Genomic DNA, 27,473 nt, shown 5'->3' on the forward strand with positions numbered 1-27,473 from the left:
GAGCGGCTGCAAATTATTGTTGTAATCAGAAATTATGTTATTTAGCTAAAGAAAAAATATATAAATGTATGCACTTGGAAAAACATATATGTATGTATAGAAATTGTGAATGTCCACATGGGTTAATTGGACATGGGCCCGGGACGGGCCTACTAAAGAAAACACTTCTTTTTGTTTTGTGCAAAATTAACTGAATAAGATTAGATGAATAACATCAACGAAATTTCCATCAAGAACATCGCGGGTTCTAACATTTCAATGCCACTTTTGTAGAACGATTTACCTTTTGCCTCAAAATAGGTAGGCCTCAGTTTCAGCGATAACCTCTTCATTCGGGCGCAATTTCTTAGTGGCGTGCATTTTTTTTTTTGGGTATGCGACCAGCCAGTAGTCGCTGGGAGCCAAATCTGGCGAATACAGCGGATGTGGAAGCAATTCGGAATTCAATTCAGGTAGTTTTGCCATTGTTCAGAATCTTATTTCATTGTTCAGGTTATTGTTTTTGGTTTGAACAGTGAGCAAACGCGACACCCACTTGGAAAAGAGATTTATCATAGTCAAATGCGCATGCAAAGTAAAGGCAACACGTTCTTTTGATATCTTTACGATATCAGCTAACTCACGCAACTTCACTTTTCGTTCATTCAAAACAATGATGTGGATTTTTCGATGTTTCCTGGCCTTACCGCCTCATTTGGACCTCCACTGCGTTGGGCATCATCGGTGTGTCTACCCGAAAAAGGCCCGAAAAAATGATCAACAATTCTTTTTTTGCTAGTCAATTGCTTTATTTTACAAAAATAAAAACATAGCATTAATACATCATGTTTCGACTTGATTTTCGCAAAATTTCAAGAAAAAAAATTAATAATTGTAAAAGTTATCGCTGTTTGTGTGGAGCCCGTTTCTTTAGAAGTCCCTTGCGGTGATCATCACAAGTCTTTGGAGATTCATCTAAATCAACCGGATAAGAGAAATAATTTTTTTTAATAGATAATCTTGTGCCTGATCAAAGTTTTTTTTTTCAAAATTAATAATATGGCGGCCTCAGGAAATATTTTTCAGATTTTCGAGAAAAAAACCGACAATTGTTAAAAAAAATCGAAATTTTTACAAAAAAAAAATTCTGCGATCAGGCGCGAGTTTTTTATGTTTTTCAAAAGCAGTATAAATTTTATTGAAATCTACCAAGCGGTTTTTAAGTTACAGTGATCACCAGTTCGAAAAACAAATAAAGTTTTGCTATCGACTCCTTTTGTTAATTGTTGAATAGCTCGAGAAGTATAATATTTGTTGGATTCACTTCAAATTTTCACAGAATATTTTTAAGATATTAAGATTTAAGAAAATGCAAAAAAATCCAGTTTTTTTTTTTTGAAAATTCTGACTACCCCTAACCCCTTAAAGTCTGCAAACCATCATTTTATTGTTGTTTCTGATGGAGCGGATTCCCCATAACACTTTTCAAGCGATTGCTTAGCTTGAATGGTATTTTGCCCCATGAAGAAGCAGTGTAAAATTACAGCACGAAATTCTCTTTGATTCACTGTTTTGAAAATAACAAAAGTACCGCCACTCTTACCACAATAACTCCCGAACTAATGAAAAGAAAAAATAATGAAATTTTAACAGCTGTCTTTTTAAGATTAGTACTAACTGAAAAGGAGGTGAATGCAATAAAACTAGTGCCATCTATGTGTTAGGCCCTGGACTTTTCAGCCCATGTGTTATAATGAAAATTTTCGTAAGTAAGTGTAGCTTAGGGTAAACAATAAAATCTACATATATTTTTTTTGTTGAATTACTATGCAACGGCGGTTTCCATATGTTTATTGAACTCTTAAATTTGCCTCACATGCACATATACATACATGTATCCATATAAATAAGAACCATGTACTATATAGGTATAGCAATTTTTGAATATTTATGGAAAAGTCTAGTAATCTAAGTAACTTGCAATTTTCAGCCCAACAAGTAGATATTTATTTCGTATAGCTCTTTTGTGCCTACAACAAAATTTCTTGATGTTAGAACCAAGGCGGATTCATTAAAGGTGGTGACACTAGACCAACAACACTGTTCTGTACGTTTGATTGTCAAAGCAAAGTATTGCGAAGCTAGAAAAAAAATAATGAATTCGCCTTGTTTCATTCTGAGCTGACAGCCACGTGGACACGGTGAAAGAAAAAAAAAAACAACTCAGCTGATTTACCAACACCACCTTAATAGATTCGCCTTGGTTAGAGCTCATTTATTTTCCAATATAATATACATAATTAAAAGTCGTTTAAAAAATGCCAAATATTACTTATGGCATGCAATTAAAAGTTGGAACTTATTGAATATCAAGAACAAATTTTTGAATTCGCTTAGCATTCTTTACCGCTTAGATTAAGTGTTTGAACGGCATTTTTCTTTTCAAATATTTATGTATGTATATTTTTTTTATTATTTTTTTTGTTGTTTTTTTTTTTTTTTTTTTGGAACGTAATTTTTTTAAACGATATGCATCTCCAACAAGACGAGTTGAATACTGAAGGTGGCCAAGACTATAGATTTCAACGTTCGCTATGATAAAAAGAATTTTTTTTTAAGAGGAACTTATCTGCCATATCACTTGGGATGTAGGTATTTAACAAAATTTAGTTTGTGTTAGTAACATATGAAAAAACCAACACAGCCAATGCTCGTGCCATGGCATTTGTATATCACTAACATAAGCTAAATTCTGTTAAACACATCCCAAGCGACGTCAGCCCATCAGCCGATTCTGTCAAATTCGTTCAGAGCCGAATAACGGTCTGTTAAATAGCAGATCTCTAAACATCTTTTCACCATGGAAGGTGGCGTTTTCCCAAAACATTTACTTTATTTTTCGCGATTTTGTCAGGGTCCTTGCCAATACAAAACAAACAAAAGGAGAAGAAATTACATGTTTGTGAAAATTCAGTGAATGGCTTCGTAATATTGTGACATTTAAACTAAACAAACTAATGACAACAAAGTGCCGTATTTTGAATTGTGAAAGCACGAATTATAAAAATACCTCCAAATGCAGGAGGTTTTTATGCGAATGACGTCTTGGAAAGAAAAGTGTGGGTGTGCGCGTATAATTTCTTGCGTTTGGTTGTTGTTCTTGTTGCAGCATAACCATTCCCCATACATGAACGGGGAATGCTGCTGAAGTGACAGTCCTTGGTCGAATATAAATCCAGGTCGTTCCGGTTGCGTAGAAACGACTGTCGTGGGAACTTTCTTGTATTTGGTAGTTTCCATTGCTTTCGCCTACTCTTCAACTTCGCAAACAAGTAATTCCCCTTCCTTTTGTGTGTTTATTCATGGAGCCTGACGACACAGCGAATTCGGAAGGTGCAACCTTGTATTCTATCATCCTTGCATCTCCACCAAAACATTAAACGGATTAAGTGAAAATTAACGACTTCAACGACTAATACAAAACAGCTTTTGTCTAAACTTTACTGCAATTTTTTTTTTTTGCTTTACTAAAATTTACACTTTTTTTCTTACTTCTGCGAGATTTCGAAAATGTTAGTAAGTGCCTTTGCGCATTTTGGTAAGGATTGTATGCATGCATACTTCTCAGCTTTCTATTAATTGGTTTCATTTATGCGTTGGGCATGGGAAAGTTGTATGTACATACATACATACATAAATATGTACATACTTTGAAAGACATAAACACTTAAAAGTGTAGCACTGAATATGAATATATACTTATTTACACGAACACACTTACAACACTTAAAATAAATCTTTGGCAAATGTGTTAAATCTGTGTAATTGAATAAAAATAAACGAATTATTATTGTTGTAAAACATGGAGTTTCATTCGATGTTCGAAAGTGAGAGCGAAATGACATTGCAAGTTTTTACTGGATAAATTCTTTCACTTGTAAGAATTTGGAAGTGAGAAAAAAAGCTGATCGCAAAGTAAAAATAAATACGATTAAAATTTGCGGGTTGCAATTGCTTATGGAATGTTCTTCATCTGACAGCGACGATGAAATGGAACTAGTTATTGTGGACAAAATCATGAGATTCCGAAGCTCGTTATTTCGCATTTTATTTGCTTAGTTTTTTTTTTTAATTTAAGGGGGAAGTCTACTGTGAATTTTTCAAAAAATCGATTTTTTTTTATTAGCTTAAAAAATACTTTGAACCCTCTTAAATAAGGTACAATATGTGTTACAGCTGGCTAAATTTTTCTTCGTTGAAATTTCGACCTTTTCCCGAAGCGCTCCAAAGCGCGTACCTGCTAATACTGAAACTTTAAACGCATTTTTCTCGAAACTAAGTTTTTGTATACGGTGTACACGATATCTCGAGTTCTGATAAATGAATCAGCTTAAAAATTTAATTATATATTCTCTGTAATAGTGTCTCTCGTCTGACATAGGATTTTTTTGATATTGTTATTTGTTAAATTGTTATAAACAATAGTAACATCAATTTTAGGCAAAAAAAAAGAAAAAAATTTCAAGAATTTTTTTTTCAACGCCAAAATTTTTTATCGACATAATCCTACGTCAGACGAGAGTCAATACTATGTATATGATAACAATATTTTGTTTTAGATCACCGAAACGTAAGATTTCATGTACACCGTTTAGGCACCTAAGAAAAGCGGACCTGCGCTTGCAGAAGTGCCACAGCGGCCATTTTGAATATTTTGACTTAAAATTTTTTTTTCAAAAACTTAAATATATAATAAAGATAAGAGTTTAAATAGATTTTATGTACGAGCAATATTTTGTTAGAAATAAAATCCGGAAAATAAGCCTGTTTTTTCCCTTGTCACAGTAGACTTCCCCCTTAATGCGAGGTAGCTCAAGTGAAAGCATTTTTAATTTTTGTGATTTCAGCTGTTCGTAAAACCCGCAAATTGTTACGTTCATGTACTTTTTTCGATCATTTTCTCTTTAAGAGAAAATTCTGGGAAATTAAGTTACTGGACAATTTTTACATGAACAGACCTATTTTAGTGTTTTTGGTTTGTTTAATTATTACCATCGCTACAAAGAAAAGGCAAATAAATAAGAGCAATAGTTAAGGGTAATCAGAGGCCCAAAAAAATTATGATTTTCAATAATTTCTTTTTGTACTCAATTGCTTTATTTTATAAAAATAAAAACATAGCATTAATACATCATGTTTCGCCTTGACTTTAGCAAAATTTCAACAAAAAAATTAATAATTGTAAAAGTTTTCGCTATTTGTGAGGAGCCCGTTTCTCCAGACGTCCCTTGCGGTGATCATCATAAGCCCTTGGAGATTCATTTAAAATCAATCGGACAAGAGAAATTAGTTTTATTAATAGATAATTCTGTGCCTGATCGCAGTTTTTTTTCACAATTAACAATATTTTTCAGATTGTCGAGAAAAACCCAAGAATTAATTGTTTGAAAAAATCGAAATTTTTGAAAAAAAATCCTTCGATCAGGCACGAGTTTTTTATGTTTTTCAAAATCAGTATAAATTTTATTGAAATCAACGAAGCGGTTTTTAAGTTACAGTGATCACCAGTTCAAAAAGCATAGTTGGAAATCATCAATGGTTTCGCGGAAAAAATTCTCCGGATGAAAAAGTGGAACAGAAGCATAGACCCTGTAATGAAGAAGATGGAACGCCACTCTGAAGTAATGCGAAAGCGGTTCCCAGCGGTGGGAAGTTTTTTAGTCTTCAGATATACCATTGCTGCGACGGCTGCTTTGATGATGCATTTGGCATTTTAACCCTTTGGGAACGGGTGTCGGCATATAGCCGCCCAAGTCGTTTTACCGTTCCAGACGCGTGTTGGCATGTAGCCGCCCAAATTAGTTCCGTAGTGAGGCACGCGACGTCTATCGTTTTGAGCGATAAGATAAGTATAGGTGTAGTAAAAGAATCACGTTTTCATTCAATGACATTAGGGACCATTAGCGATGATGTCTTATCTTCCTTATAATGTAAACTTACGATGTGAGATGACGGTAGAGTCAGAACGAATTTCAGTTCTTCGATTCATATATTTTATATCCTGCGCACGATGGATAAGCGATCTAGAGATGATACGTTAAATAGTGACAGTTCTGACGAATATTACTTTGAATCTGATAAGACAAAGATGACGGCAATACTTCGCCGAGTCGAAGTGAAATCCGCGCAATAAGGAATCCACTCAGGCATTTCAACTTTAGCAGTGATAGCAGTTATTATTTTTTGATTTTATGAAAATTTTTTATTGAGCTAAATAAAGCCTTAGTTTTTGTAACGTTCAATGCATTTATTTTCTTTACTGCCCACTCCAATACCTCTCGTCCTCAGCGAAGCTCGCCCATCGAGCGGCTCCGTCCTCAAAGGGTTAAACCTCATCTATCAAAAAACAAAAATGTAATTAAAATTATCAGCTAACTAAACAGTCGAATAGATTTACTTTCATAAGTTTGATAACAAAAATGTTGTTAAACTTAGATTAAATTTCACTTCGTTTCTACTATGATATACTCTGTGGGCAAAAAGTAAGGTGAATTGGTTGTAAAATGAAAAATCTTTATTTATTCTTGTAAATCAATTTCATCCCCTTCAAAATAATCCCCTCTCGATGAAATACACTTATGCCAACGATTTTTCCAATCCCCGAAACATGCCAAATAGTCCACTTCCGGTATAGCCATCAGCACCTTCGTCGATTCAGCTTTTATCTCCTCAATCGACTCGAAACACGTTCCCCGGAGTGGTCTCTTGAGTTTTGGGAATAGCCAGAAGTCACACGGAGCCAAATCAGGCGAGTACGGTGGTTGCGGAACGATATGCGTGGAGTTTTTGGCGAAATGGTCACGAAGAACGAGTGCAGTGTGAGACGGTGCATTATCGTGATGCAAAAACCAAGAGTTGTTGGTCCATAATTCTGGTCTTTTTAGACGAATTGCTTCACGTAAACGACGCATAACGCTCAAATTATATTCCTTATTAACAGTTTGGCCAGGTGGAAGGAATTCATAGTGCACCACACCACGAAAATCGAAAAAAACTGTCATCATGACCTTCATTGTTGAACGACTTTGACGTGCTCTTTTTGGTCTGGCCTCGCCATTAGCACGATATTCGCTTGATTGGTCGGTTGTTTCAGGGTCGTAAGCATAAATCCAAGTCTCATCTCCCGTAATGATGCATTTGAGCTTGTCCTGATAGTCTGAAAGCATTGTTTCGCACACATCAACGCGACGGCTTTTTTCCAAGAAATTGAGAGTTTTCGGTACCAAAAGAGATTTGACTTTTCGTAGGCCCAAATGGTCTTTCAAAATGGATTTCACAGATCCTTCTGATATTCCGATCATATCAGTAAGGTCTTTAACAGTCAATCGACGATTTTCGAGCACTAACTCCTTCACTATATTGACGTGTTGGTCATCTGTTGACGGCGATGGTCGTCCGGAGCGCTCCAAGTCATCAACACGTTCTCGACCCTCTTTGAAGGCTTTGTACCACTTATAAACATTTTCCTGCGACATGGTCGAATCACCAAATGCCTTCTGCAACATTCTAAACGTGTCCGCAGCCGAAATTTCACTCCGCAAACAAAATTTGATGGCACTTCTCTGCTCAATCAAATCAGACATTGTAAAAATCGAAAAATGCACTAATGGTCGTTTGGTAAACACAAGCGTAAATATATTACTGATAATGACATTCACATGGAAGTTGGCCCAGATGTCATTAACAGTGCTGCCAACTCATGGAAAAAATAACTAGAGCGAAATTTTAATCCCGCGAAGTTTGACAAATAAATTCACCTTACTTTTTGCCCACAGAGTATGCCTAGTATGACAGAGTTTTGAGTTTATGTTTCAGCCCCTTTTGACGGCCAAATGAGCGCGGGCCTCAATAAGTTTTGGTTTATCTCTGCTGAGCCACCAAACTGTATAGTCTTGTAAAACCGTAAGATTTATTATTAACAAATATACAGCTTCTTTAAACAGACTAAACTATCGCTATTGCTTCTTGTTTGCTGCGATAAAAAACACACATACCGACAAACAGAGTACGAGACATGAAATATGATATGAAATAATCTCTTTAACTTAAAAGATGGCCATATGACATGGCATGCATGAAAATATTGTTGCTCTCGAAAGTACAAAATTCTTCATTTCTTCGGTAATCTACATAAGAACGATGAATTCTTTTATCATACATTTCAAATTTAACAAAAGTAATGAAAAGGCAAATCAAACGGAGCAAATCAAAACGAGCAGAGACCGTGATCGATCAAAAAACACTTGAAGAAGGTCGATGCTGCGCGAACTAGCATATGCCGACATCTCATGGGGCGATGCAAAAACAATAGCACAGAACCCTGTACGATGGAAAAGTCTTGTCGAGGCCCTAGCTCCCGAGAGAAGTGAACAAGGAAAAAACAAAAAAATAAAAAAAGTTACTGTTTACTTCACTATCAATTTTACAACTTTCGAAATGCCAATAGCGGCTTTAATCAAATATATTCATAAAAAGAACTTTTGTTTTCTGATTTTTATACAGAAAAATCTAAATTTGTTGCAATACACTCTTTTTGCTCAAATAATATTGTTCCTATCAATCGAATTTTCCTTTTTTATGTCATGTTTTTGAACATATTTTTTTATTATTAAATGGTAAATGGAATTATTAATAGCAGCTAAACTATAATTTTAAACTTTTAAAAATCACACCACAATGACACCACCCTGCACATGTGAGCTAAAATGCGCCTGAAGATGTGCCACATATGTATACTATCCTCGTATGTACATTTAACAAGTTAGGTTTTTATTATTATTTAGAAAAATGGAAAAAAGTTCACTTTAATCAACCAAAACTCCTACTAAAAGTTTGCTGATAGAAGAAGGCTTAACAATTTTAAGTGTTAATAATGATATTTACCTTAAAAGTTTAACACAAAAACACGGCCGCTACAACCAAAGCCCTTTATTCAACATAGCAATGATTTGCAGCCTGGTAGCATCATTACGGGCATTTCACCATACACGAACGGCGAAGGCAAATTGAATACAGAAGGTGTCGTTTTCCCAAAACAGTTGTGTCATTTTTAGCGATTTTGACCACCGGCTACATCATGCACTATAATAATACAGAAATTACTTGTTTGTAAATATTCAGTGTATGACTTGTTAATATTGTGATTTCAGAATTTAAACTAAACAAACTAATGAAAACGAAGTGCCGTGTGTTAAATTGTGAAATAAATTAATATAGAGCCTCAATATGCAGTTCTTTACGTTTTCTTGCGGAAAACATCGTGGCAAAAAAGGATATGTGTGTGCGTATAATTTTTTCTGTTTGGCATCTGTCATGCTTTCGGCTACTCTTCTTCTTCACACACAAGTGATTACCCTTAATTTTTTTGTTTATTGATGGACTCGCCGTGTCGAATTCGGAAGGCCCAATCTATTGCTTTATAATTCTTGCTGCAGTATAGCAACTCATTTGTTTTTGTTTTACAATTTTTTGTTCTGAATGTCAAAGTACCCTACTTCGTTGATTTTGCCTTGCTTGTTTGTCTACACTCCTATCGAAATTTTAGCATACAAACCACGAATTTGCAAAATTAAAATACATATAAACGCTGTTGTTGTTCTATCAAAGTCGCCTCCTATGAATTCGGTAGCATTGATATTGCACTGATTCACCAACATAAGCCCGTATATTTGGTCAACTGTTAAATAAAATATTACCAAGGTAAACCATAAAGTTTGCAATAACTTGTGGCCGGAGAAATCTACGTAAATTGATTTTTTTTAATAAAGCCGTGCTCGCAGGTTACACTTATTGAAAATATATTAATTGAATTCAGAAAATTTACAAATTTTTTCCCTTTATATATGAATATATTTATTGTATGCCGTTATTCATAGGAAAATATAAACCATATATGTTTATAAAATGATAAATGATAATGTATATTTATGCAAACTTAGCAATGGCAGCACTATATAAACAGCAAAAGCAAACAGTAAAAAATAAAAAACAAAAATAATACGAAAGAGCAGCTGATGTCTGTGAGTGCGCTCCAAAAGTCAGCTCAACAAAAAAAATTCTACGTTTACGTATAAAATATGCGTTCGTCGTTAATTTCGCCATCAGTTTACTCAGAGATATTGCCGAGAGTGATTGTATATGATATCAAAGTGCTAAAAATTTCAATTTTTTCGAATTATTATCTCACATAAAAACTCATACTTTAGAAACAAAGGAATTGCAATTGGAACTAAGTTTAATAAACGGATCTTAAAATAATTTTCCAAAGTGGATTTCACTCATAAAGTGCAAGAAAAATTCGTGTTTGAACATTTTGTGCAAAGAATAGGAAGTGAAAGAGCGCTGTGTAAAAGGGAGAGGTGAAAATCGGTAACGAAATGCATTGCGTGAAAAATCGATAAAAATAGAAGTTCTGTTCACGTACTTTTCCAATAAGAATTAGCCGGTAATAAAATTTCGAGAATTCGACACAATGCGCTCTCAAAGAGAAAAACATAAACAAAAATATTCAAAAAAGCAAAACTGGCAAGTTTTCATGGCATACGCAAATCCAAAAAGCTAAAAATATGGATATGAGTGATTTACGCCTTGTGCAGCTTACGTTTATACACTTTTCCTTTGTTAACTTCTTTCTATTTAAATAGTTAAATGAGAAGCGCGTCAGCTTTATATACGCAAGTTTCTTTATTTTCATTTTTGAACGAAGAAAAAACATTACTGTATAACTCCCAAGTACTGCGTAGTGAAAACGAATGCCAATCCTACCTGGTACACTTTATATCCATGAAATCAAAAAATGTTTTTCGTCACTTTTCGTGCGCTTTATTAATTACCTGACAATTAAGCAGAGTGTAACATTTCATGCCTATGCGCAAGTTATGAGTTATGTTATTAATTATGTTATTAGAAATATAAAATTTCTTTGATAATATAATACATACATACATTAGTAAATACCTTAATAAATACAGGGTACATAATAACATAATTAATAACATAACTCATAACTCGCAATTCAAAAAAAATTTTTTTAGAAAAACTGTTTACAAAGAAAAAGGCAACTTCTGTTCGCTGCACGATGTAGAGAATACAGAAGTTTGCGCTTTCCGAAAGCCGTTACTTTATTTTTGGCGAATTTGACAATTGACTTGCGTCAGTATATAAATTAAATAAAACGATTTATTTTATATTAATGGTTTTCCTCTTACCTTTGCGCATTCTTCCTTTTTTTGTTTTGTTTTTTATGTACTGTCGTCACGGTTGTGAACAACAAGCAAATTTAAATGCAGGTGTACACATTTGTAACTAACCACCTTCTTATGTGAAATTAAAGGCGAATAAACGTTGTTTTTCGTACTAACAAAATTAAATCTCGCTTTTCAGTCTCATTTACCTTTTGCAAATGGGTACGGAAACACTCTTAAAATCATATTGGGGGAGACCGTCATTAGTGTGGCCAGGTTAACCGTTTCAAGGCTAGATTAAATATTTATTTTTGTGCTTGATATTTAGTTCTAACTTCGTGCCGGTTTTTTTTTCATTACTTTGACACTTCTCGTTATAAGTACATTACGTCACAAATTCAAGTATTTCTTGTAATGTCATGCGGGGTACGTATGGTAATGTTTAAAAAATGAACGAATAATTTAAAAAAATAGAGCTAATCCTGCAAACCTATTTTCCTAATTAAAATAATTTGGTTTTTCTATTATAATCAAGCTGTGTACATCTCGAGGATTCTGTTCCTTTTTCGTATCAATAGGTAAAAGTGACCTTTCCCATAGGCCTTTATTGAAAGCTTAATAATTTCAAAATTCATTAAATTGAAACTCGTTTTCTGTACTAGTAAACTACCTGTTGGAGTTATCATAATGGTATCAAAACGGCGCTTTAGTGCTACTTGAGGAGTGCCAGACTGGTACTTCAACCATTTTACTTACCTACCTAAAATTGGTGTTTAGTTTGGTATTACCACACAATAATGTTGAGGTAGAAGGAATTCTTAGTGCTATGAAAATTGGGAAATAGAGCTAAGAAATATATTTAAAATAAATATTGTTAGCTCGTTGCTTAAAATGGAAGTTATCCAAACCTATATCCTGATAGCTACCCTTAATTGATGAGTATAATTATAACATTTTCTATCCTTTTTTAAGTCAATTTAGCTCATTTTTTGTTAAGCATCTGGTCACACTGACTACCGTACAAGCAGGAACAACAAAGTAACGTATTGTCCAGCAGACCACAACAACGAGCTTATACTGGGTGAAGGAATCTGGAAATAAAAATTAAACAAAAGCAAACATACTACTTATAGATTCATACAAAAGCAAGCATATATCTGGAAATATAGTGCCACTACACTTGAAGAACTTCAGTTAAATAAGCGCGCTCAAAGCGTGTCAGAGCAAAGGTAGACATTTTTAAAAGAGAATTGCGTGAGGAAAAAAAGAAGCAAAAAACAGCTGATCAGTGCAAAGCCAAAAGGGAGAAGGAGGAGAAACGCTTCTCCACGGAGCGACCGGCAGCAGAGAACGCAAAGTGTATCGAAAGAGCAAAAAGTTGCAGCTGTTCAATCAGCCGTAAAAATAAACGAAAGCGCAAAACGTCAAGGAAAGAAAAAGTGTTAAATTTGAAAAATAAATAAACAAAGGTAAAATCAAAATCAGTGGATGTAAGAAACAGGAAAATCTTAAAGATTATAAAAAAAGTTAATAAAACCAAAATAATAAAATAAATGTAATAAATGTTAACATTAAAATAAATGTGCGAGAAAAAGTGCCAAATACACACAGAAAAATAACTTGAAGAGACATTCCACTGTCTTTGGGTCTTACAGATAAGTGGATCAATAGTTATAAGAAATAGTATTATAAATACTGCAAATTGTTGTTCAGAACAACTAAAAAGGGGGAAAAATATTAATAGCCACCAAATTAACAATACTAAGTACCTAAATTTCTAATAATTCACAAGGCCTACAAAGTAGTATGGGCACAGAAACAAAATTCAATTGCTACAAGGAGAACACCACAGCAACGACTGGCAGTGTTTTACATCCGAAAGTAGCGCTCAATGGTAGGTCGTCGGCAACAGCAATAGGAGCCGGTGTTGGTGTTGGTATTGTTGGCGCTAGCGGTGTTGATCAAAAGTTGCATACCTCAAATGGCGCTTTGAACGGTGCATTGAACTGTAAGCAACAGCAAAACGCTAGTTCGAACGGCACCAACGGCAGTGAGGCAATTGTGACTCCAGTTTTTGTACCCATTCACATTGGCGAGGACGTTATCAGCGGTGCCAAAGAGATACTCAAAGTTATACGACCACACTGGAAACTCAGTCATGTGCAATTTAAGGTATTTATTAAACATATTTTTTTATCAATATTTAATTGAAATCAATCAGTTGCTTATTACTCCCCACCATATAATTTACACTATGCAGTGCACCGCTTATCTACATACGAGTACATATTTATGTATAATATGTATAATATAATAGCCAAAAGCAGGGCATAACAGGTCATTTACTTAGTTCAATGCCAAACTCTAACTTTAATACTCTACAATTCTCTGAATGAAGTGTGACTTTTCTTGTTGACTGACTTACATATGTACATATGCATGAAAAGATTTGCATTATACTAATAATGACAGGGCGCGGAAATTTCCATTTAGTCACTCACATATACATTTGAAAAATATCTGCAGACATACATACATTTATGTAATAAATATATGTTAGTTCTAATTATAAATGTTTTCTTTGATTATCTTCAAGTACCACGATTAGGCATCGTATTACTGTTGGTTACACAACTTTTAATAATTTTTGTTTCCGAATAAAGAAAGGTTTTTTTGCTCATACGATTACCATCCGTAATTGTGATAGATTAATTGGATTTTTTCATAAACCTTAGTGGGGTTCATTTTAATATTGCTTAGTGCAATGAACGTCACAGTCTCCCAACAGTATGAATAAAATATTTGTGTGTGTATCAATGTATAGCCCTCTTATCAATTTATAGGTTTTCGACATTTACGGCTACACTGTATGTACATGTGTATATTTAGAAATAGTGCACATCAACACACAGTAGTTTTAGCTGCCTTTTTACTATACAAGGCAAGCACGGAACTAGCAGGAAGTTAGTAATATAGGGCTTGTATTAGAAATGAAATTTTATTTGCGAACAAGTCATGAACTTTAATAAATTAAAAAAATATTAAATTTTGTCTTAAAGCATACCCAGCGGGATGATACAATTTGTTTTTTTTTTTTTAATTTTTTATTAAATTTGTTTTTATTCATTTATTATTTTTTTTTTAATTTTTATATTTATTTTATATATTTTTTTAATTTTTATAATTTTTTTTTTTAATTTTTATATTTATTTCTTTTTAATTTTTATATTTATGTTTTTTTATATTTATTTATTTTTTTAATTTTTATATTTATTTTATATATTTTTTTAAATTTTTATATTTTTTTTATTATTTTTTTTTTTATTATTTTTTATTAAAGCTGTTTGTATTTATTTAATATATTATTCTTTTTTTTTAATTTTCATATTTATTTTTTTTTCCTAACCCAAAATTTTTTGGTTTTAAATTTTGAACTGCTTCTAATAAAGCAGCGCAGATAAATTCCATATGAAACTTTCATATATTATATGCAAAAATTTTAACGTTTTTGTGAAGAACTGGTTATTTCAGCTGCGACAATTTAAAAAATTTCTTATTCTGTGGTCCTTTATATGCATGTACATATATATTTATGTCGATCACAAATAAATAGCACTGACTCAATTCAACGAAGGAAAACGGAAGTTTTAAATATCTGATTCGCACCAAAGAGCTGGCAAGGGTCATGGATATTATTTATGGTCATGGCTTAACATAGGTTCATAGGGAAAGGAATTGTATGTTTTTAAAGCGAAATATGAAATCGTTAAGATAGTGTGCTCAATAGTGCTCACACTCACCAACGTAAACTTACGCCCGTATCAGCTGACACGGTGAAACAACGATCTACGATACTACGGAACAAAACTACCCCACATCAGGGGTAGTGAAGTCCTGTAAATCCAGGCTGAACTATGTCGGCAGACATAATAGCCTGATGCTAACATGGGTCCCGGGACACGTGGGTATCGCGGGTAACGAGACCTCTGACTCCTTAGCTAAGATGGGCTCTGAGGCCAACTTCTTTGGCCCAGAGCCCGCTTTGCCACTCCCCTCTGCGGCCATCACGGCCACGGTTAGCAAATGGGTAACTACTACCCACAAGCGAGCTTGGCAGGCTGAGAGAGGCTGCAGATGGACAAAACTCATGTTACCTGTCATGTCCGATCGACTGTCGCAAACCCTTCCGTCATTAAGCAGAGGGAAGTGCAGACGGCTGGTTGGACTGATGACGGGCCACTTTCTGTGAGCAAAGCACATAGAAAGGTTGGGCATCTCAGACAGTGTACTCTGCCCAGCTTGTGAAGAGGAGGATGAGACGGCGGACCACTTCCTGTGTGTCTGCCCCGCCTTCGCTCGAATCAGGTTTGAGGTCTTTGGCACTGATGTGTTAAGAAGCGACCATCTTGGCTCCTTGGCACCACAAGATCTACTCAGATTTCTTCGGAGATCGGGTAGATTTAAAGAAAATTAAAAGGGAATCCAAGTGTAGTACAATGGACTCAATTAATGTCTGAGTGCTGCACTTGCTAGTTGTCCCGACAAAAAAAAAAAAACGGAACGGAACGGTGGTGAGAATTCATTTATATCGGGCTCTCATTAGTTTCATCGTGTCAGCTGACACGCGCCTGCGTTTACGTTGGTGACTGAGTACCATAAGCAACTTCGGGGATTTGTTTTTTTTTGTTACAGTATACAACTTTCCCCTCGTTTTTCAAGTGCGTTCTCTCGATTGATGGGCTCACTTCTACTCCCAATGGCTTTGACACATCGTTTAGAGGAAGAGAGTTTCCTTCTATAGACGTAATCATATGTTAAATAGCCATGATTCTATGGGAAATATATAGAATATACATATATTTAGAAATGTTTAAATTATTTTCATAATTATATTGCATTATGAAAGGCACTAGTAGCTAGGACTATCGGCTTTTAAGATACATACTTTCATAATTTAAGCCGAAATGGTAAATATATTAAATTTTTCGAAATATTTCGACAACAGCGCCGTAGTATATTTTTGTAACTTTTGGTTGTTGTTGTTGTAGCAGTTCATCGACTTTGAATTCCCTTTGGAAAAATGGACTTTTCCATAAATTTAATATAAATTGTTTACAGATCGATAAACGAGTAAAGAGCGCGCACCGTCTTGCTAAGAAACAGCAATGAACGTAAAGGGTGTTTCTTAAGAGCTGAGTTGCATGGTCAATTCGATTGGTCCAAGTTTTGACTACTTTTTCCAATGAATCTGAATAATAAATGTAAATGAGCCCAATCAACAAAAATGCAACACAAGCGATGCTCCCTTGGCTTAAATTTTTGCACGACCTGTATTTTATAGGCACGTGAGCCAAGATCCTTACGTAAAATTTTCCACGTAGTCGAAGGAAAAAGGCCAAACAAATTGAGAATACCGACTAATCGACATTTTTGCGTCTTCTTCAACATTTCGCCATAGGTATGAACTTCGCAAAAAGATTTTTTTAAGTAAATGTCCACAATTTTGAAGCTTTGTTCTGGCGTTAAATGATTTGTGACTGATCAATTTGTCAACACAGTTTGCCATTCTTAGCTGTCAAACCATAGTTATCGATATCGATAGCTCTCATGCAGCTAATGAAACACCCGATATATTCCATTCCTTTATGTATTTTTTTTTACTTATACCAAGATTGATTTATTATTTCCTCTCCTCTTTTAATTGCTCTTCACAAACAAACAAAGAACGTGATAAATATTTTTTTTTTAAATGTTTAAAGTTTTTGTTTATTTTTATTTATTTTTTAATTTTTATTTATTTATTTAATTTTTATTTATTTATTTATTATTTTTTTTTTTAATTTGTTTTTGTATTGTTTTAAATTTTTTTTGTTTTCTATTTATTTATTTATTTTTTTTTTAGTTTTCTATTTATTTATCTTTTTTGTTTTCTATTTATTTATTTATTTTTTTTTTGTTTTCTATTTATTTATTTTTTGCTTTGTGTTTTTTTTTAATTTATTTTTTTTGTTTATTCTTTTTTATTAAATTTGTTTTTTGGAACATTGGAATATTTTTATAACAGTCCGATTCAATTATGGTCTTGATGCATTCACGGTGTTGTGATCGCATCAATCCTCCTAAGCCCTGTCCCCATTAGTATTCCTAACTGCTATTATAGGGTGATGTACATACACTTGTGCTCACACAATTAAGTCACTTTATCTTTTTACAAAATTCGCAATATTTTTCACGTTACTTTTTTTCGTAAATTTTTTATTGCATAACAAAAACCGTATTAACTTTGTACAATATTCATAAAAATGTAACCAATTTCCAAAAAATTGTCACCAAGCTTTTAAATTTTTGCAACAGAATCTTTAGAAAACTTCTGGGTATGAAACTTTATAGTCCATTCAATTTTAGCATAATAAAGTGAAAGTTTGAAGTCACTCGAAAATCGCTTTGCTTTTTGACAATTTTTTTGCATTCGATATTGAAAATTTTCTTTCATCTAAATGTTCGCCATATAAAAGGCATTATAGCGATTGTTTTGTGTTATTACATAATGCAATTCCAATATTTTGTGATTATTTTTCTCATTTCTCTCCTTTACTAGCAGTACTTAGGTACACACAACATTCCTACTTTTGTAATTTATTAATGCAATAAGAAAATATGTAGTTTTCTCATTAAAATGTGCAAAAAGCAGGCTGCTTTGAATTTTGAATTCATTAGCCCATAGTGGTGTGCAATGAGATAGAGCCGCTCACTTGTAACACTTGATGACGTGTCTGTTAAGAAAAATGCATTCGAGTGCGGAAAATAAATATTTGGCGAATGTTGCTGAAGTGATACGAGTATTCGTTGGTGGGATATAAAGCCGGGTTGTTTTAGTAACTTAGACCTACTGTCGTGGAAATGGATGTTAGGTTGTCATTCTGGTAGCGCAGTGCCAACTGACAAGTGAAATGAAAGTCAATGACGAGTCTCCTTTTTACTGATATTTTTCATTAGGGTTAGTTGTGGTGCATAGAACCGATAGCCATGTGAATCTTCGTTGATTTTGTTTATTGTTTTCATGTGGTTTAGACAAAAACTACCCTACTTTCCCCGACTGCTTTACGGATGTATCGATTTGGTAGAGCCGAAATTCTTCAAATCCTATGGCAAAGTTAACATTAGCTTTAATTGAAAGTTTATGAAATGCTCGTAATTTACAATAAGCGATAGAGGCTCGACGTCATCGCAAAGCTCTGCACACACATACACATATGATCATTAAAATAGGTACCCCTACGTTCATATGGAAAAGTCCAATATTTTAAATTAATAATATTAGATATTCAATTATATGTGGTTTTTATCTCATAGATCAATATAACAAATATAAAAAATAATTCAATATTTAAATAATTCAAAACTTAAACTAGTAGCAATGAGAACAGAAGGAAATATTGAGGGGGTCATTAAAGTAGGTACGAAATAGAAATCGATACGATACAAAAAGAACTTAGTGATTTCATTAAAAATGCTGTTTAAATTATCGAAGTTTAATTAATAACCACTGTGGCCATCAGGAATGTTAATGCCTTTTTATATTCGATTTGGCATAGAATTGATAAATCTACGGCAGTTTTCTGTGTGAGTGGAAAGCCATAGTTCTTTGATTTTTTGCCATAGATTCTTCTTATTTTTAAATGTTTCCTTCCCAATTCGCTTCTTGAAATCTACTCAAACGTTTTCAATGGAGTTTAGGTCGGGTTTACTTCGCTCTTATAATCCACTTTATGTTGAAGTTCTCGGATGTAATTACCTTAAATTCGCCCCTCTTACAAGAGGACTTGAAGAGTTACGTTCTGGATACTGTAGCAGGCTAAACTCCTATTTATCCAGAATCGATGCCGACTTACTCAATATATGTCCGGCATGTGAGGGTATACCGCACGGCACTAACCACCTTTTCACATGCCCCGTCAAACCTACTCATCTAATAACCCTCTCCCTCTGGACCCAACCTGTCGAAACAGCAAGTTTCCTGGGCTAGATGAGCTAAACGAAGACGGCGGGTGATTACACTACACTGACAGGGCAAAGTTACTGCTACAACAACAACAACAATAGTTTAATCGGCTTCCTAGAAGTCTTGATCTTGATTTTACGATACCAAGGCCTCTATTTAAGGGGGGAAGCTGGTCTAGAGCGCAAAAAATGGGCATATTTTATGAATTTATTTTGACTCAACAAAGGAATCAATCGAAAATCTGTGAAATAGGTTTAATAATATAGCTTTCATGGTACAAATACAAAATTTTTCGTCTGAATTAATTTCAAAATGGCCGCTGTCCAGCAGTTCTCCTAAGGCGCCTTTTTTTCTAGTGGGTCCATTGCCGAAGACGTAAACTCCTTAATTTTTGTCCTGGATCAAAAAATAAAATTTTTTTAGTTTCTATATAACAACAGAAAGAGTTTGAACAAAAAGTTACAATTTTCACTATAAAGAACGACATAAAATTGTTGATTAAAAAAAGAAACTATGTAATATAAATAAAAAATCCTACGTACGTCTCTGGAAAAAGGTATTTCGAATGTATTGTCAAAATTTCGTAAGAATCGGTAAAGATTTGTTCGAGTTATGTCTTCGGCCAGTTTAAAAAAAGTGATTTCGAGAAAAACGCGTTTAAAGTTGTAAGTAGCGTTCGGGGCATACCTGCGAGGCACTGCCGTCGAATGAAAAATTTGGGCATTTAGACATTTTTGCTGGCATCCCTCATTTGGTATATTATTTCTAAGACCCTAAAGCACCTTTTAAGACAAAAAAAAATTTTTCGATTTTTTCAAAATTCTAGACCAGCTTCCCCTCTTAAGTCACTTATTGAGTCTTATTTTTGTCAAACAAACTATCCATTTAATGTCAGTTCTTAAGTTTTTCTTATTTTTTTTCCTTGTAAATCTAGTCCGTAAGGTTGCTACCATTGACTTAAAAAAATAAATGAAAACCATTCATGTATCTTACATAAAAAGCCACTTAAATGATAGCATTGCTTCTTGAAGTATGTCCGTGTAAATAAATTTATCCATTTTATTGGTTATGAAGTGAAAAAGGCCTCCTCCATACAGAAAGAAGCATCCTCAAATCATTACGTTGCTGCTTGACTGTTTTTTGTTTTTTGTAAACCACGGGGTGAACTTTTGTCCTTTAGAATGTCTAACATTTCGCCCAGCATCATTTCCAAATAAGTGTATTTTCGTTCGAGCAATTTTTTCATTGTTGACTTGTGCTCTTGAGCAAAATTTTTCCTCAAATTTCCTTAACTTTGCTTGTTTCAACAGAGGGACTTTACGAGCTTTTCTGTCTGGTAGGTTCATCCTGTACAATCAACGTCGTACATTTCTCGCTGACACCACGTTTTTGATTTCAGTTGCAATGGCCTTTGATGACTTGAAAAGATCCCTCCAGACAAGTGTCGCAATTGCATTATTTGAAATGCAAGTCGTTTTCTTTTTGCCACCGTGCCGTTCTGTGGATTTTTTTGGTCTTAAAGGTATTTATAAGGAAAATTTTGGACCGTCTCAACAGTCTCCTTCTCTGAAAGATTCCTACAGCTTCTGCAATAGGGGTTAGAGGGTAAACCTAGCCTTTCCGTTTGAAAATTGAGTGGCGTGGTGTCTCCAGGACTTTCTGAGTCTTGCATCTATTGTACCAGGGCCAAAAGATTTTCGAAATAGAACGCAAAGAAATGGAGCTCTTCTGCGTTTTTCTGGAAAATAAGTTGTGCAATTTCTCTTTAGCAAAAGTCAGGGGGGATGTCGGTGACCGGGTAGGAGATCTCTGAGACCGATTCAATCGAGCCCTTCCTGGCGAACTCGTTAGAAATTTCATTTCCTTCATATTCCTATGTTCTAAAACCCAGATCAGAGAAATGTTGAATGAGATTTGATCTCTTCCGTACAGGAGTTGACCATTTTGGCTTTGCATCATGGCGTCACGGTTTGACTGAAATGTTGATATTTTCCTCCCTCCTGCGTGCCCTACGCACTCTGCATGCCTGCAGGATCGCAAAGCCTTCTGCCTGAAAAACGCTTCGGCAGTTTTACGGAATAGATAAATTGGCTGATTTAGAGCAAACCCCTGCTCCGGCGCCCGATTCTATCTCATGCAGCCGTCCAAGTGACTCGGCGATAAATTTTTACGATTTTTGTTTTGTTTTCGAAGATTATCAACAAACCTCCGGTCCTCAATTGTGCAATTCTACACACGACTCACCTGTGAAAGACATTCATGTTAATTATTAAATGAACTCCCTAATTCACTACTTACGCTGCATTCAATATTTTTCACTTAATTAGTTAAAATGCAAAGTGGCCACTCAAAATTACACTTTATGAAAATAACCGAATCTGTTCAACCAAAAACGCAGCTTAATGTAACGGGTCTTTTAAATTCACAACGAAGCAGTAGTGCCATTTGTAAGAAAGGAACTTTCAATAATAGCTTTAAATTTTTTCGAGCGGCACAGAAGGAAATCGATAGATAACGGCAGCGTACTTATTTTAATGGCCATATGTGTATGTATATTCACTTACCCTTATCTCAAATGTTTGCAACAATTTTTTTTCATACTTATCGCTTTTTTATGCAAATTTGCAAAGTACAATAAAGTGCGGGGGAGCCACTCCATTGTGTCAGTACAGTGTTCGGCTCATTTTAGATTTAGATATTATATATATTTTAGATTTACTATATACGAGTAAAATTATAAATCACGGAATCAGCTAATTACTTTGCGGTCATATCGGTCATATCGGAATAATACCATATGGAAATCTCAAAAAAATATCATAATTTCAAACTTTTTAATCGGAATTTTTTAAGTATGCAGTTTTCTTTTATTATTTCAATACAATAAAGTGGATGCTTGCAGTCGCTCACAAATAACGTTGAATTTTGAAATTTTTTTTTGCAAACGATGTTGAGAAACTTCTTCAATATAAAGCACATACTCGGATGTCTTGACGTACGGTGATTCACTCGTTAGAATGAAAGTGCTGCCCAGGCAGGTCAAACCACAAGAATCGAAACAGTCGTGGCTGGGGCCGTTTAAATTATATTAATTATGTTGTGAGAGTCCAATTTCTTTTTTTTTACAAAAAACAAAACGATGCAAAAAACTTCTTCCTGTTCTGGTTTTGCGATTTTTCTGTTTGCGTTGAAGGAATGTCATAAGGCATCTCTCGGCCTCTGCTCGCACTATGCACAATTTCCTTGTTTTTGGATTGTTACGAATGAATTTTTGTGTAAAGTTTTTCTACCGCTGAAAGAATATTCAACCTACCACCGATCAGCTAGATCTGCCTCAAATCTTAACGCAACGGGTGAATTTACCTTTCGACATCTCAATTGGTATGAGTTATCGGACTAATGTTCATTATATGACTCCGAAATACATGATGAAATGGGTCAAGACATTCCGAACAACAATAAAAGAAAAGGGGTGGAAAAGAGGAATGAAACTTAGCCCCAATACGCTTAATGTATTTACTGACGGCTCGAAAATGATAGACGGAGTAGGTGCAGGGGTTTATTGCGCAGAGCTAGACATCAGGCGGCCAATTAAGCCCCCTGACCACTGCCACTAACAAAGGCATCGAGCACTTCCAACATAAATATTTTCGTGGACAGTCAAGCGGCAATAAACTCATATGAAATTTCATCTAAAAACGTTCTTAGGACTAGGGAAGCCATAGAGAGACTAGCCAGAGACAGACGGTTACACATCTATTGGGTACTCGGACATAAGGGCATTGCAGGAAACGAAATTGTAGATGAGATTTCCAAAAGCTCTGTTTACAGAAAATTCGAACAAGAAAACGACATACTGAAACCTTTAAATACGGCATACAATGACATCGCTGCGACTATGAAAACACGGATAGACAGGAGGTGGAATAATCTAGCCACTTGTAATACCGCAAAAATCATGTGTACACAGAATGCAGAAAAATACACCAGATTCGTACTAGCCCTGTCTAGAGAGGAAAGCAGAATTATCGTAAGTATGCTGACAGGCCACAATTTGTTAGCGGCACACGCATTCAAGATGGGAATTGCGAACAATGATAGCTGCAGATTTTGCAATGAACTAGAAGAGAGGGAAACTCTGGAACACCTTCTATGTTCTTGCCCTGCATTAGCTAGAACCCGAATCAAATGTTTAGGAGCTCTACAATATGGGAGGTTAGAATGTTTTCGGGGTTAGAGCTTCCCAAAAGACGCAGTCTTATTACAAGAAGCCTACTACAAGAAAACGTAAGGGTCAAGCTCCATCTGGTACCACTAAGGACCAATAGGTCTATATGATGGCTTTCAGTCAGCCAGGCCAACCTAACCTAACCTTTTATACCGGCCAGACAAAGTTTAGAACATTTTAAATTTAAGACCATAGTCTTAGCGCTTAACCGCTTAGCATTAGAAATTCCTTTAAAAGGAACCTTTTAGCATTTATTAAAGAGCCTGAAGGAGAGAAATATTTTATGTGTTTCAATAGTGGAACCACTTCTTTGTTTTTGATGTATGATGAGAATGGCCAACGACAGGTTGAAGACCCTCGTGATGAAAGTTTTTCTTGTCGGACTCAAAATTTTCAACATCAGCATATTGACAACGTGGGGGCCAATGGCTTCGGAAGCTTTAGCTTTGCTGAAGGCCACCTGCTCTTCATGGCTGGGGAAGGCAAGCGGAGTACTGTTGCTTGAAACTGGTGCAACTTTCTGGTGGCACGACGCTTAGATTTCTCAACCGAATGATGAAATATGACTTGTCGGCTTAAATAGTTTGCGTATCACTTCGGGTTCGACGAAATTCAATCACTAAAAATGATTGCCACGCTGTCATTGCGCTTCGTGGGGTTTGACAAGGACTTTACGGCGGACCAGAGCCTACTCACACCAGAGGTTGCAGGCACACAAAATAGATTCCGGAAACCTCTAGAATTTTTGAAAAATGTGGCTATCATGTAAAAAAAAACACTTGCTAAAATATTTCCGAAAGAGTTGTTTTATTTTTTCTCTCTCTTTAATATACATATCAGCTATTTTACAATGGTTTGAATACTGGAGAAGCTGGCACTAATTGCAACGCGCACAAACCTTATTTGCTGACTTCGATTTTTTGTGGTTGCGAGCATAGACTGTTATTTTGACTGAGGTTGTGTTCAGGGGAATCACGACACATTTTTTACAGTCGGCAATAATTGTAATCCCATTAGATAGGTTCTGGTAATCGTTGTCACATGCAAGGTTAGCGCCGAGGCATTAGGAAAACATTTTAAAACTAATTGAGATAACTAATCTAATTACAGCCATTTTAAGTATCCGATAAGACCGTCATGCACGCAAATGCTTTATATCTATATCACTGTATAACAAAAACAAAAAAAGGCAAGGTTATGGCAATGATTTTTGGCAAGCAAACGGAGCCAATGAATAAAATCTGGCATACATAGTTTTTTGTTTTTCAACTTTACGTTTCATATTTGTTTAGGTTAGGTCAAAGTTGGCCCCATATGAGGGTGAAATGACATTCAAAATCATGAGATCGTAATATCCGAGGCATGAAACATGATTAGCAATTGTATACGGTGTGTATAATTTTCTTAGAATACTTTAAATCTCAAGGGAGGAGCCCTTTTCTAGAAAAATACGGAACACGTTTCAAAAACAAGTTTATAAGGACCCATACCTATATGTACAAGGTGAAGTCCAAAACAAACAAGACTGAACTAAAATAGAAACGACAGGAGCTTTCTTCTAATAACCTCGAGTTTATTTATTCAAAATAGTCCCCTCTGGCCTCGATACACTGTTTTGCGCGATTTAAAAGCTTTGCGAAAAAGTGTTTCAGGTTATTGACCGGAATGTCCTTCAGGATGTCGGTACAAGCGTTTTAGATGGCATCTACGGACGCAAAACGTTTTCCTTTCATGGCCAAATGCAATTTTTGGAATAAGCAAAATTACAGGGGCTATATCAAGCGAATACGGTGAGTGATTCATGGTTAAAATGTGATTTCTAGTCAAAAAATCAGTCACAAGAGTGGATCGATGAGATGGTGCATTATCATGCAATACGCGCCAGCTAGTTTTCCCTTGGAATCGTAAAAACAAAGAGCATCGATTTGATTTTTCACTTCTCCATACGCGATTTTTTTGGGTGGAGATCAATGATCAGTTAAAATGCGATAAGTCGATGTTTTGGAGATATTCAACTCCGATTCCATAAATTTCAACGATGATTTTGGTTTATTTTTGATAAATTTACGAACAATTTCAATGGAGTTATCGGTGATCACTGATTAGGTTCATTGTTCTTTATGCCCTCACAACCATCTCTGAAACGTGTAAACCATTAATGAACTCTGGCACAAGATAGACAATCATCGCCATACACTTTTTCATCAATTCAAATGTTTCGGTAATCATTTACCGATTTGAAAACAAAATTTGATATTAGTTCTCTGTTCGAAACTCTTTTTTGTACCGATGACACAAACATACTGACTGCTTAGACGCAACAACTTCGCTTCCACTGAACCGAATGTCACCAAGCTTTCACTGGAAGTCAACTAGGGATGTAACTTCCAACGCACTAACTCATTAAAAAGATGGCGCCATCAAAAACATTTTTATGACGCCAGACTTGTTTATTTTGGACTTCACCTTGTATGTATCTTTGACCCGCTCCCTACCTAAAAACATACTCCTTGTAACCCTTTATCATACTCAATTGGCTAAAAGTTGCTATTAAAAAACAAAGATTTTGTTATACAGTTTAATTTTCAAAACACATATATATGAATATTTCATAAAGAATGTTTATTTGAAACGCAATTAAACAGAAGCTAGTGCGTCTATGGATCATAAAAATATTTTATTGAAGACTTTTTAGATTACAAAGATTAGACCTTTTAGATTGTAGATAACAAAATGTTTAAAAAAGATATTTCATTAAACAAGTTTGAAATTTCCGCTTTTGTTGCTTGAGTGGTTTGTGTTAAAATTGTGGCCAAGGGGAATGAACGAATTTGTGAAAATTTATTATAACCTTCGAGGACCCATTTTTATCTAACCTGAATCTCTGAGTACTAAACATAAATTGACAAATACGAGAGGTATTCACTTTGCCTGACTGTTTAGTGAGCTTTTGGGGCGGTAACTTGCTTATAATGAAATTTTACCGCAGTAATTTTTTCAATATACACTCACGAAATTAACCCTCAAACATAATTTTTGTTTCGACGCTTTTTTGATGTTAAAGTTGAGTTTTGAACTTTGCTGTTTAAGAGACTTTTAGTACAATTTTATGGCAAATATTTTTGTGGCATATTTTAAGAGCGATCTCAAGCTCTGTTTAGAATATTTTTTGCCTTTGAATAAAATGGTAACAAAAATGTTGCCTATTGTTTTTGACATGGTACTGCTGAACACACAGGCCGATCCCGGGGATTCTCGGATAAAGAATCTCGATTTGGAAATTTGGCAACTTGTAAACCAACACCAGCGCACTAAATAGTACCGAAATCCAGCCAAAAATGAGTGGAGACATGCTTCCTTATGAATTTGTTTCTAAGGACCCTCTGGATATATGTCAGGTGCAAAACTGCTCTTCATTATTTTTAATTTTTTTTTTGTTCAAATGGGCTTGCGCTTTTTCTTTCAAAAGAAATTCATCTTTATGTGGAATACAATACAAAATCCTGTCAGAAAAAAAAATCCACGCGATTTTTCAGTACCTTAAAAATTGCACTTATTTTATAAAAATTTGATGAGCTATGTTACTGCGTAGTCGAAAGATTACTACAACCCACAAGCAAGCTTGCCAGGCTGAGAGAGGCTACAGATGGACTAAACTGATGTTACCTGTCATGTCCGATCAACTGTCGCAAATCCTCCTGCCATTAAGCAGAAGGGCCTGCAGACAGTCCCAATTTTTTATGACGTTGCCACCTGGATTTTTATGCAAAAATTCCAATTTATCACACATATCACTTGAATATGAAGATATATGTGTAATGTAGGTGTAAAATGAAAGGCGGTATTTTAATAAAAAAAATTGTGGTGTTGCCATCTTTTTTCGAAATATAATTGCAAAGAAATGTATAATAAATGTAAAGATAGCTTCAATCCAATAATATTTTTAAAAGCGCCGCCACATAGTTTCAATTATTAGCAAAATTTAATTAGAGATTGTGATATGGGTATCAAGCAAAATCAG

The 27,473-nt window shown here is 34.8% G+C and overlaps 1 protein-coding gene across 7 annotated transcripts in view; it reads left to right on the forward strand.

The window, feature by feature from the left end:
- Positions 1–10,085: 10,085 nt before the first annotated feature.
- LOC129237392 (ethanolamine kinase) overlaps positions 10,086–27,473 on the forward strand; it is a 37,745-nt gene continuing 20,357 nt past the window's right edge. Inside the window, exons 1-2 of one of the 7 annotated variants that reach the window (XM_054872109.1) lie at positions 10,086–10,483; positions 12,195–13,394. In XM_054872109.1, coding sequence (XP_054728084.1) covers positions 13,029–13,394 — 366 coding nt within the window. In that variant the 5' untranslated portion in view covers positions 10,086–10,483; positions 12,195–13,028. Of the gene's footprint in view, positions 10,484–11,118; positions 11,191–12,194; positions 13,395–27,473 lie in introns of those variants that run through there. The other 6 variants (XM_054872112.1, XM_054872108.1, XM_054872114.1 and 3 more) reach the window with 6 other exon arrangements.

Source organism: Anastrepha obliqua, chromosome 2, assembly GCF_027943255.1.
Source record: "Anastrepha obliqua isolate idAnaObli1 chromosome 2, idAnaObli1_1.0, whole genome shotgun sequence".
In the NCBI taxonomy this organism is placed as follows: domain Eukaryota; kingdom Metazoa; phylum Arthropoda; class Insecta; order Diptera; family Tephritidae; genus Anastrepha; species Anastrepha obliqua.